Below are 11,863 nucleotides of genomic sequence, written 5' to 3' on the forward strand. Positions count from 1 at the left end.
GTGTGTGTGTGTGTGTGTGTGTGTGTGTGTGTGTGAGAGAGAGAGAGAGAGAGAGAGAGAGAGAGAGAGAGAGAGAGAGAGGAGAGAGAAAAAGGGAGAGAGAGAATGTAGTTTTAATCCTGTCTCTTTTTCCAAATAACCTGGGCTCATTTACAATAAACATAGAGTAGCTGAGATTGCTCAGTGGTTAATATCATGTACTAGCCTTGTGGTGGTTGCGCACACCTTTATTCCCAGCACTCGGGAGGCAGAGGCACGCAGATCTCTGTGAGTTTGGGGCCAGTCTGGTCTACAAGAGCTAGTTCCAGGACAGGCTCTAAAACTACAGTGAAACTCTGTCTTGGAAAAAAAAACAAAAAAGCATAGAGAAAAGCATGTTAATTTGAGGGCATACAAGTACTAGGATTGGAGTTTAACTTTGACCTTGAACCTCCAGGATATAATACTAAAAAGCAGCTCAGTGGGGGTTGGAGAAATGGCTCAGTGGTTAAGAGCACTAACTGCTCCTCCAGAGGACCCAGGGTCAATTCCTAGCACCCACATGGCATCCCACAACTGTCTATAACTCCAGTTCCAGGGAATCTGATACCTTCACACCAATGCCCATAAAAATAGAGTTAAAGAATTAAAAAAAAAAAAGAGCAGCACAGTGGCTGGTGTGCTGAAACGCAGGATAAAAGTCTACCTGAAGGTCCACCTGAAGTCTACCAGGATGGCCTGGTGGAGGGGGGAGTCTCAGGACTGGGCCTCAGTGCCTGCCTAGAGGGGATAGGGTGTAGGCAGGCGGGCCAGCTGGTCTACCTCCGTGGTGTCTTCCTCTGCATGTGTGATACAGTGGGGACTGACTGGCAGCAGAGTCTCCTAGGGTCTTTGCTGCACTGAGCCCCTCTCTCCTCTTCTAGAACAAGTACCAAGGCTTCATATTCGACATTGTGACCAAGCAGGCCTTCGACGTGACCATCATGTTCCTCATCTGTTTAAACATGGTGACCATGATGGTGGAGACAGACGACCAGAGCCCTGAGAAGGTCAACATCTTAGCTAAGATCAACCTGCTCTTCGTGGCCATCTTCACGGGCGAGTGCATTGTCAAGATGGCTGCCCTGCGCCACTATTACTTCACCAACAGCTGGAACATCTTCGACTTCGTGGTGGTCATCCTGTCCATCGTGGGTGCGTATGCAAGTTGGCTGGACCGAGAAGTCCTGCCCAGGCCATGCTTCTAATCCAGCCCTCTGTTCTCTCTCACCCTCTTTCTCTGTATTCCTCACCTCCCCCTTCTTCCCCCCCCCTCTCTCTCTCTCTCACACACACACACACACACACACAGATGTATACATCACTCTGAATAGAACTTCTCTGGGAGAGCGCATTCAAGCCAAAGTGGCCAACCTGAAGACAGCCCATACGCCATCCTGACCCTACTCTCCCTGGGGCACAGCTATGTGAACACTTCAGGGTTGAGGCTAGAAGGAGTGGCCACTGTAGAGACTCCCCTACCCTCCAGACAGAGGCTGACAACCAGGCTGAAGGAAGAAGAGGCAAGTCAATTCCCTAAGGATGAGAGGTAGATTACCTGATAGTGTAGGAGACATAGATCATTCCTTCATTCCTGGGAGATAGAAATCCTACAGTCCGACTTGTGTGCTAAGTCCCGAGGAGGAACAACGCAGGACAAGAACATAACAGACAAGACCCTCACCATGTCTGTTCAGCCCCAGAACCCAAATTCTTGTGACAGCTTTATTGAGATGTGATTCACGTACTATAAAATTCACAGAAGGTTAACTTAAAATTCACTTGATGGAGAACATTCTGTGGATGGATTTCAATGCCATTAGGCACTGCTTCACACCAGGGATATGTTCTGAAAAATGTGTCATTAGGCAGTTTCATCATTGCGTGAGCATCACAGAATTTGTCTAACACAAAGAAGGTCACTGGGCAGTACAATCCTGGAGAACCATTGTTACGCTATGGCCTACACTGGCTTGACAACTGTTATGTGGAACATGATTGTCACCAAACTGAGCAACCATTCCTCTATGTAGTACTAGACAACCCCCAAGAGAGACTCTGACCACTGGTAACCCCTCTCCACGTCCACTGTCCTTCCACGCCTGGCAACCACTAATCTAAAATATTCAAGAATTATCAAACCATTTTCCAAAATGGCTGCACCGTTTCACATACTCAGCGTTGGTGATGGGAACTCCCATTAATCCACCTCCTCACCGGCACACACGATGGCTTTTTACGGTGGCTGCAGCCGTCCTGGAGAGAGTGCTCCTCATTGGCTTTTGTTTCTAATGCCCTGGTGGCTGGTGAAACTGAAAGTCTTCCCTGTGCTCACTAGCCTTCCGTTTGTCTTCCATAGAAAACAGCTGTTCAAAAACTTTGGTTCGTTTTAAAAATTAGAGTATTTTATCTTTTTTATTGTTGAATTGCAAGAGTGCTTTATCTATTCAACTTTCTAGTCCCTTATCAAATATACAAACCAAAACTATTCCCTCCCTTTCTCCCTTTGTTTTCCTGCCTTTGTGCTGTCTGTTGGAGCACAGGTGTTTTAACTTCAATGAAGTCTAATTTTGACCGTATATATCTTCCTTTGTTGCTGGGCTCAGAGTCAAATGCTTGGCCCCCCACTCCATTCCCATGAGTGCACATCTGCCTTTGGAATCACCCTGCCTTTGCCTTTCTGCCATAAATGTCATCTACATCTAAACAAAGGTTAAGACAAACATCCCTGCTGTGGCGGTGATGGGCAGGCATTTAAAACATGAAGCAGGCTCAGAAATGCCCCCAGGGCCCCAGGTGGAGGTAAGGAGGGCAGGGGGCCCCAGGAGGCCGCAGGGCAGTGTGCCTCATGGGGTCACAGGGCAGTCTGCCTCAGGGGGCTGCAGGGCAGTGTGCCCCATGAAGCTGCAGGGCAGTGTGCCCCATGAAGCTGCAGGGCAGTGTCTGGATGCATTAAGAGGAAATGGCTGGGGCAGAGCTGAGATTTTACATCTCCAGTAAGCCTCCAGGAGAGCCCTAGGTTGATGGTCCTTGGCCCATACTTTAAGCAGTGAGGAGCAGAAAGCCTTCAGCTCTGGTTCCTGCTGGGCCGCTGCAGTGCTGAGTGCGTACCCTCTGGCCTCAGAACACATGTAACAGTGTCCCGGCACACCTCCATTGTACAGGTGCATCCTTACAAGTAGAACAGTGCCGAGAAGCCATCTAGTATAGATCTTCATCTCCTAGATCATAGAGGCAAGCCGGGGCCAAGTCCTAGACTGTCTCATTGACCTGGCCTTCTATACAGATGCACTTGCCCTGAGTGAACCTGGGCTGGAAGGAGGGTAGAGATGTCATGGTGGCCACAGTCTTGCTTGTATCCCACAGGCACTGTCCTCTCTGACATCATCCAGAAGTACTTTTTCTCCCCGACGCTCTTCCGGGTCATCCGTCTGGCCAGAATTGGCCGCATCCTCAGGCTGATCAGAGGAGCCAAGGGGATCCGCACACTGCTCTTCGCCCTCATGATGTCCCTGCCGGCCCTCTTCAACATCGGCCTCCTGCTCTTCCTCGTCATGTTCATCTACTCCATCTTCGGCATGGCCAACTTAGCCAATGTAAAGAAAGAAGCTGGCATAGACGACATGTTCAACTTCAAGACATTCGACAACAGCATGCTGTGCCTTTTCCAGATCACCACGTCAGCCGGCTGGGACGGCCTCCTCAGCCCCATCCTCAACACGGGGCCCCCATACTGTGACCCCAATCTGCCCAACAGCAATGGCTCCCGGGGGAACTGTGGGAGCCCGGCGGTGGGCATCCTCTTCTTCACCACCTACATCATCATCTCCTTCCTCATCGTGGTCAACATGTACATCGCCATCATCCTGGAGAACTTCAGTGTGGCCACGGAAGAGAGCACGGAGCCCCTGAGCGAGGATGACTTTGACATGTTCTATGAGATCTGGGAGAAGTTCGATCCCGAGGCCACCCAGTTCATTGAGTATTTGGCCCTGTCCGACTTTGCAGACGCCTTGTCCGAGCCTCTCCGCATCGCCAAGCCCAACCAGATAAGCCTCATCAACATGGACTTGCCCATGGTGAGCGGGGACCGCATCCACTGTATGGATATCCTGTTCGCCTTCACCAAGAGGGTGCTCGGGGAGTCCGGAGAAATGGACGCGCTGAAGATCCAGATGGAGGAGAAATTCATGGCAGCCAATCCTTCCAAGATCTCCTACGAGCCCATCACCACCACCCTCCGGCGGAAGCATGAAGAGGTGTCAGCCACGGTCATCCAGCGGGCCTTCCGGAGGCACCTACTGCAGCGGTCCGTGAAGCATGCTTCCTTCCTCTTCCGCCAGCAGACGGGCAGTGGCCTCTCGGACGAGGATGCCCCTGAGCGAGAGGGCCTCATTGCCTACATGATGAATGAGAACTTCTCCCGGCGCAGTGGTCCGCCTTCCAGCTCCTCCATCTCCTCCACATCCTTCCCCCCATCCTACGACAGTGTCACGAGAGCCACCAGTGATAACCTCCCAGTGCGAGCATCGGACTATAGCCGCAGTGAGGATCTCGCCGACTTCCCCCCATCTCCAGATAGGGACCGAGAATCGATAGTGTGAGCCTGGCCCCGATAGCCGTGACACACCCTGTTGAATCGTGACGTACCTGAATGCAGTTAAAACCACTGTCAGCTGAGGCCTTCCTGGCTTTGGACTGTAGAGGTGACAGATGAGCCTTGAGTTGGAGGAACCACAAGGCAGAGTTCTGTGTCTCTGCACTGAAGCCAGGAACAGCAGAAGGAACCCCTATTGGTAGAGGCCTGTCCCCGGAGGCCTGGCACACCCTTGGAGCCTGTCTGGCCAGGCTCTGAACAGCATCTCTCTCCCAGCCTCTGAGGTGGAATGGAAAACACACTGTCCATGTTGTGAACAGGCTTTCATAGATTTATTATATTTGATATTTTTTTACTTGAGCAAAGAACATCTTTTTCCATGAACATCTGCAGTTCACACTGCCTCTCCTTAACCCTGAACAAGAGTGTCTGCGGAGCTGCCCGGACTCTGCTCTCCAAGCTAAGTGGGATCCAGTGTGGCTTCCTCGGGTCTTCATGCCCCAAGGGAGGAATGTGGTTCCTGTCATGTGGGCTGAGGAGCCAGGAAGGCCTAAGCCCTTCACTCACACACACGTGTGCACACACTTCACACACTGGGGCCACACACAGGCCACGGGGGTCCAGGAGCCCCTTGGGCAAGTGTGAGCTGCTCCAAGGGAGACAAGTTTTTCTCCCTGGCCCTGAAGCATGAGCTTCTTCCTGTGGCGCTCACTCTGCACGCGCGCGCACACACACACACACACACACACACACCGTTGTCCCCAGGATCCCATTTTCCTTTCTATTCAGGCTCCACTGAGGTCAGTGCTAAGAAAATTCAAAGCTTCCCGACGAGCAGCCTAGGTCTCAGACGGGTTCTGCTCCTTGTCCCTCTCCTGTAAGAGTATTAATGTTGGAGCCCAAGGATATGAGGAGGGCCAGCCCCACTCACAGTCAGGCACGGAGCTTACTCCAGGGCTGTGGCAGGCCCTGCCCACAAGCCAAGGGAAGAGAAGGCTGATCCACGTGGGCCACTGAATTGTGCCCAGCCATGGCAGCTGCACAGCCCATCTGACAAAGGAAGTGGTCTCCATTTCCCAGGCTTCCCTGGGGTTTCTCTGCCTCTGACCGCATATGGAAAGGCTCTCGCTCCTCGTCAGACACTGTGGCCCTGCCTAGAGAAAGGCCCTGGATGGTTCCACGTGGTTCTGTGGGAGGGCACAAGCCATTGATCCTATTGGGGAAGGAGGCAGTGTGGCACTGGGGCTCAGCACAGGGTCTGGACTTGTCTGGACTCAGGATCCCTGAGGGCAGGGGTCTGACCATCCCAGGAGTCTTCCGAGAAGGCTTTTTTTCAGGGAAAAAATAATTTTACTCGTCCAATTATCCCCGTGACCTCTTCAGCTGCTGACAATCCTATTTAGCATATGCAAATCTTTCGATATAGAGAAACCACTGAGGTGATGCGATTGGCTGGTGGAGCCTGAGCAAGCTGGGGCTCAGCTGCCCAAGTCTAGCTCTCCAGCAGAGCCACCCTCGGCTGGGGGGCACCCACCTCACAGGCCACCTCAGTCTCACCTGCCCACTGCAGGCTGGCTGCTCCTACCTACCTCGCCGAGCTGTCGGAGGGCTGGACGCTCGTGGCAGTGCCGAAGGGGGGCACTGAGGGCGAGTCAAGTATTATGTTTCTTTTTGCCACCTCAGTTCCCTTGGTGGCAACCAGCCCCAGCCCCACCCACCCCTGGAGACTTATCCAGTGTCCCCATTGAGTCCCGTGTGGGGAGAGCTGGGTTTTAACTGTCCTGGTGACGTTTCTCTGAGTGGAAATCTTATTTTTGTAGATCTGTGCTTTGCTCTCAAGGCTTGGAGAGATATGTGTCCCTCCCTGGCACCCGAGTCGGGCTGCATAGGCAGGAATGTGGCCTGGGGCTGGCAGGGCTGCCATCCCAGCTGGCCGGAAGGACACTGTGGTTTTGAGTGTGTGGAAAGCCTCGGAGCCTTAAGACAGGTGCCCGGGGCTGGCTGCAAACAGGATGGCCAAGGGTGGGAGTCAGCTAGCCCCAACTCCTTGGCTCAGCACAGTCTCTTTTTCTAGAACGGCCCAGCGGTGCGCAGGAGGAGAGAAGAGAGTAGACAGGAGGTGGGAGGGACATGCATACGTGTCAGGTGTTGTCTGAAATTAACGAGCACTTCTCACCAAGCTTCGTGTATAAATGAAATACATTATTTTTCAAACAAACTAATAAATGGCTTACATGACCTGGTCTGTGCCTGTTCTTGGGCTGGGGTGTAACGGGGTCACCAAGGAAGGGGCGAGGCAGCAGAGGCTGGAGGGAGCTGTGTGGAGGCCTTGGCCTGAGCAGGTCTGGAGAATGACAGTGGAGGTGGTGAGAGAGCGGTCAGGACTCAAGAATGCCTTGAACAGAGGCAGGGATTCAACCAACACAAGCGGGGCGCAGATGGGCAGCACCTCCTGCTCTAGGGCACCATGGAGAGGGGAAACCACACCCTGCAAGTGCCAAGCCCGAGACGGCCTCAGGGCGTCCACTCCTCCCTTCGTCCCTCTGTCCACCGTGGCTCCATGCTGCCAGCCCGCTCTCCACATGCCCATGTGCTTTGCCAGCCTGCAGGACTCCTTGTGGCTAGACTCGGTACGCCCCCTGTCCTGTCTGCAAACCCCTAGCTCTGTGCAGCAGGTCGCCCAAGGAAGTGCTTCCCTCCCCTACCTGGGAATCAGGTCAGGCTGGCCGGCTTCTGTTTCAGAATGTATTAACAGTGGTGAGATGCACACAGCATCAAACCCATCGCCTTAACTAACTGTGCGGTTCAGTGATGGTCAACATCTCGGCTGTCCACGGCCAGACCGCTCCATTGCATAGAACTGTGCGTGTGTCCAACAAGCCTGCCCTCGGTCCTCCCACAGCCCCACACCCTATCTCTGTGCCTTTAGCGGCCCTCAGGACCTTATAATCGGACCCTTGGGTTGCTGGACTGGGTTTGCTTTTCTCTTTTGTTGTCCTGCCTCCTCTGGGCTCTCGGCTGTGCCTTCCCATCCCTGCGCCCTCCCAGAAAAAGTGGACCATGTGGCTCTGAAGAAGCCGGGACCTCTGTACTGAGCCCCAGCCCGGTGTGTTCAGCAGCCTGCTCTGTGTTTCTAGACCTTCCCGCCAGAACCACCTAGTGCTGAACTCGACCCCTTGCCTCGCCCCAGGTCTATTAATGCCATCTTTAATGCCCACACTGATACCAACACTCCTCGTCCAAGCCTTGGGGCCCCATCTCTTCAGTGGCTCCAAAATTCCACTGCTCAGTTCTCACTTGTCTTCCCTGTTAGGTTAGAGAGTCTGTCTTGCCTCTTGGAGACCACCAAGCATTTCCTTGGCTAACTTCATGCACTCCACATTCTTCCCTCAGTGACCAGGGTGATATTTCAGTCCAAGACAACTAACCCCGCATAAAGTTGCTCTGTGGCTTCTGTTACCTCTGGATCAAGGGCTCTGGCCCCACTGACCTCTGTAACAACATCTCTCCAGCCCTCAAGGCTCCGGGCTCTTCCTGCCTCACCAGCTGCTGCTCCCTCTACCCAGAACAGCCCTCACTCTTCTCAGGGTCAGGAGTGTTCTTTGGGAGCCTTCCCTGACATGCCCCAGCTCCCCACCCCACAGGCCCTCATCCTGAAGCTTCCTCTCCAGCTCCCTCTCTACAGATGCCTACGGAGTGGTGGGCAGACAGGACCCCTGATGGAACAGAAACCAGTCTCATTGCCCCTCGCTGCTGCTCACCACTGTCTCACTCAGTGGGAAGCCCTTCCCTGGGCCTGGGTGAGAAGAAGCAGAGCCTGTGGCGTTTCTGCCTGGGGAACAGTAGACTACCATCACTTTCCTTGGGGTCTCAATCTGGCGTGAGCATGCCCAGTGCTAGGGGCAGAGTGGTTGGGTGCCTTCTCCAGACCAGCTGTAGAGTTAGGGACACTTTTGTGGGCTGTGAGGAGAACCAGGCTGTGCCTTCTGCAGCTTCCCACAAGATGCTCCTTTGTCACGATCCCTGGTGATCTGTGTCCTTAGGTACCCGTGGGACCACCCAGCCCCCTGCCAAGATAATCACCATGTACTTGAGCTTGCCCAGCAAGGCCCTGTCCTCTGTGTCCGACACATCACAGTTCCCCAAGAAGCCTCCAGAAGCCCCCTTCGGAAAGCCTGGGTTTAGGAGGCAGCACACACCTGTCGCCCTGGCCCTTCCTCAAGAGAAGGCCCAGGGTTCTGGACACAGAACACTAATAAGACTCTCCAAAGAACCTGCTCACAGAAACCCTCAGCTCGGCTTTCTCAGACTCTTGTCCACCCTCAACAAGACTAAGGGGTCTGAGTGACATCCCTTATAAGTGATCCCATGTGAAAGACGATAATCTGCCATCCTGACACTGCTGGTCACCCTTGCTCACCTTCATTGGCTTCCCTCCAGCCAACCAGGGCCTTTCAAAGGGCAGTCCACATCCTAGGCCAGTAGGCCACAACCGGCTTTTTAATCCGCATCAGAACCCAAAGCCCCATGGCATCCTGTGTGGTGGGGACATGTGACTTAATGGAGCCTGTCTCACACATGTAGAAAGTTCAGGGGAGTGTCTGTGTGGTCCCTGCCAGGGGACGGCAAATAAATGTCTCATGAAAATTTCCACAGGGCAGAATTTAAAAGAAATACCAGAGGGACTGTAGAGATGGCTGTGTGGTTAGGAGCCATGACTTCCCAAGGACCTGGGTTTGATCCCCAGAACCCACACAGCGGCTCACAACTATCTGTAACTGTAGTATAGTTCCGGGGGATTTTACGCCCTCTTCTGAGCTCTGTGGCACCAGGCACCATGTGGTTCACAGACATACGTCCTGAAAAAGAATTGAGAGAAACACCAGGAGTGGGTTCATGTTTTTTCCTCACCGCTGAGTCCTGGAGCCCTCCCTCAGAGGCTGGGCGTGGAAGGTGGGCACCAACCATAGAGTTCCGGAGAAGAAAAGGAGTCTGAGGCTGCTGCCCCACCACAGGGCTGTACAGGCCTTCTCTCTCCCACACTCCAGGGATACCCGGTACCTCAGGCTAGATCCTCTCTCACTGTTCTTGAAGTCAGGGTTTTGTTTGTTTTTGGGGTTTTTGTTTTTCAAGACAGGGTTTCCCTGTGTAATAGTCCTAGCTGTCCTGGAACTACCTCTTGTAGACCAGGCTGGCCTTGAACTCACAGGGATTCATCTGCCTCTGCTTCCAGAGTGCTGGGATTAAAGGCATGAGGCATGCGACACCACCGCCTGGCCGAGTCTGGGGTTCTTAATCTCTTCTATGTGGGGCCTTCCCCAGCTCCCTGAGGTAAGCCTTCACCTGTCTTGGAGAGTGTTGTTGTGGTTGGACCGGGCTGGAGGCTGCGAGAGGAGGCCTGTGCCTACTAAAATGTTACAGCTGTCACTGGGCCAAATGGGGGCGAGGCTGGGGTCTGGGCCGTGGATGACTGGGAGTGGCAGATGCCAGCTCCTGTGTCCAGGGGAAAGGCATGCAGCCGAGAATCTCAGCCCTTGGCAGGGACACACGTCAGCTCTCGCCCCTGGGCCACGGCGTTGGCAGCTGCCCTGCCCCATGCCATCAACCCTCCACCATCAGCCCTGACAGCCACTAGACTCAGTGTCCAGGAGGTGGGGAGGGGCAGGGAGAAATATGCCTGGGCCTCCTAGAGGCAGAGGCCACAATGAGGGAGGTGACCAAGGGCAAGGCAAGGGTGTGACAGAGATCTTTAATGGACTCGGGGGAACCCCCCAGTGCCTCCCAACCCTGGCTTCTTTCAGGATCTGTGCTGCCACAGCGCCCTGTGCCCTGCCCCCAGTGTTCTGACCAGACTAAAGGCTGCAGCAGGCCAAGCCAGGCTGTTTGCTCAGCCCTGACTCCAGCCATAGTCCTGGCACCCAGCATAATGAGGTGTGAGGATACTGCAGACTCAGCAGCCTGGCTAATCATAACCTAACTTGTGGTTTCACCTGGCCCACTCCATTCGAGCCCTGCCTGCTCCCGAGGTCTCCAGCTACCCCCGTCCCATCAGTACTAACCTCTGCTCTGCCTTTTTCTGGAAGAAAGCCAGATACAGGCCTATGCGGTATCTCCACCCGCAGGGATTCACCTATATCCAAAATGTGAGGAATGAATCTCAGGCTTCCCGTCCCAAACCCTCTTAGGCCACAAGCCTCTGCATTTTCCCAGGAATGGAGGACAGCAAAGAGGCCAGGGAGATTTCGAGCAGACAGGGTGCTGGGGGACTTTGCTCAGAATGACAGAAGGTGACAGCTGCCCAGTTCTCTGAGGTGCAGGGTGTCTTACAGGGGCCTTAAGGCCAAGCAGCCAGCATCAGTCTTCGTGGGTAACCCAAGCCACCTTGGGCAACAGCGGTGAGAGATGAGCCAGCCTGAGCCCAGTGTGAGCAATGGCCAGTCTAACAAGTACTTCCTCCCATGCCAGCTCACAGGGCTGGCATCCTGGGCAGATGCCAGGCACCTGCTGCTGACAAGAAACAACCCACCCGCAGCCTCTGTGGAGAGACAGGCTGGCTCGGATGCCTGAGAAGCGTGTGAGGTCCCAGCAGAAGCCCGGATATGGGCTGGCTGACCAGCAGTGTGTCCTGTCCTATCTGTCCCAACCTGTGCCCAGTGGTATGTGGAGCACTGTGTAATGTCGGTGTGAGCAGAGCAGGGCTAGGCTTGCCTCCAGGATCTGTCTTTAAGGCCATCTCTGCTTGGAAATCATCTGTCCACTACTCACCCTGTCAGGGGAACACCCCTCTTTTGGACAGTCAGAGCCAGCCCCCGTCTCCACTGCAGGACCCGAGAGAAGAGGCCAGTTTAGCAGGGCCTCCCGCATCCTGTACCAATCCATCACATTTATAGCCTTTACCCCAGGCAGGAGACAAAGAAATGACAAAGCCAGTGAGGCCATAAATAAAGTGTAACGGGATAACCAGGATGCACAGCCCATCCCGAGGACAGAGCCAGGAGGGGGGCTGACCTGAGCCTCCATCTGCCTTGACTTCACCCACAGGTCAGCTCCAGGAGACAGTTAAAACCACTGAGTGTCCACCACGGGGATGCCCAGCTGGATTTCCAGCTTCCTAGGCCAAAGACTCTGATGGCATCCGTACCTCCTCTCTTTCCCTCACACCCCACATCCAATCCGGCAGGAAATCCTGTTGGCTCTGCCTTCAGAGCACATCCCAAGTCCAGGCGGTTCTCAACACCTCTGCTGCTG

At 54.2% G+C, this 11,863-nt stretch overlaps 1 protein-coding gene across 1 annotated transcript in view; it reads left to right on the plus strand.

Moving 5' to 3' along the window:
* Positions 1-6,858, plus strand: part of Scn5a (sodium voltage-gated channel alpha subunit 5) — a 96,581-nt gene extending 89,723 nt beyond the window's left edge. The window contains exons 27-28 of the mRNA XM_050141582.1: positions 903-1,173; positions 3,385-6,858. Coding sequence (XP_049997539.1) covers positions 903-1,173; positions 3,385-4,622 — 1,509 coding nt within the window. The 3' untranslated portion in view covers positions 4,623-6,858. The remainder of the gene's footprint in view (positions 1-902; positions 1,174-3,384) is intronic.
* The last annotated feature ends 5,005 nt before the right edge of the window (positions 6,859-11,863 follow it).

This window comes from Alexandromys fortis, unplaced genomic scaffold (genome assembly GCF_014885135.2).
Source record: "Alexandromys fortis isolate MF-2015 unplaced genomic scaffold, M_Fortis_MF-2015_v1.1 scaffold_44, whole genome shotgun sequence".
Taxonomy (NCBI): Eukaryota; Metazoa; Chordata; class Mammalia; order Rodentia; family Cricetidae; genus Alexandromys; species Alexandromys fortis.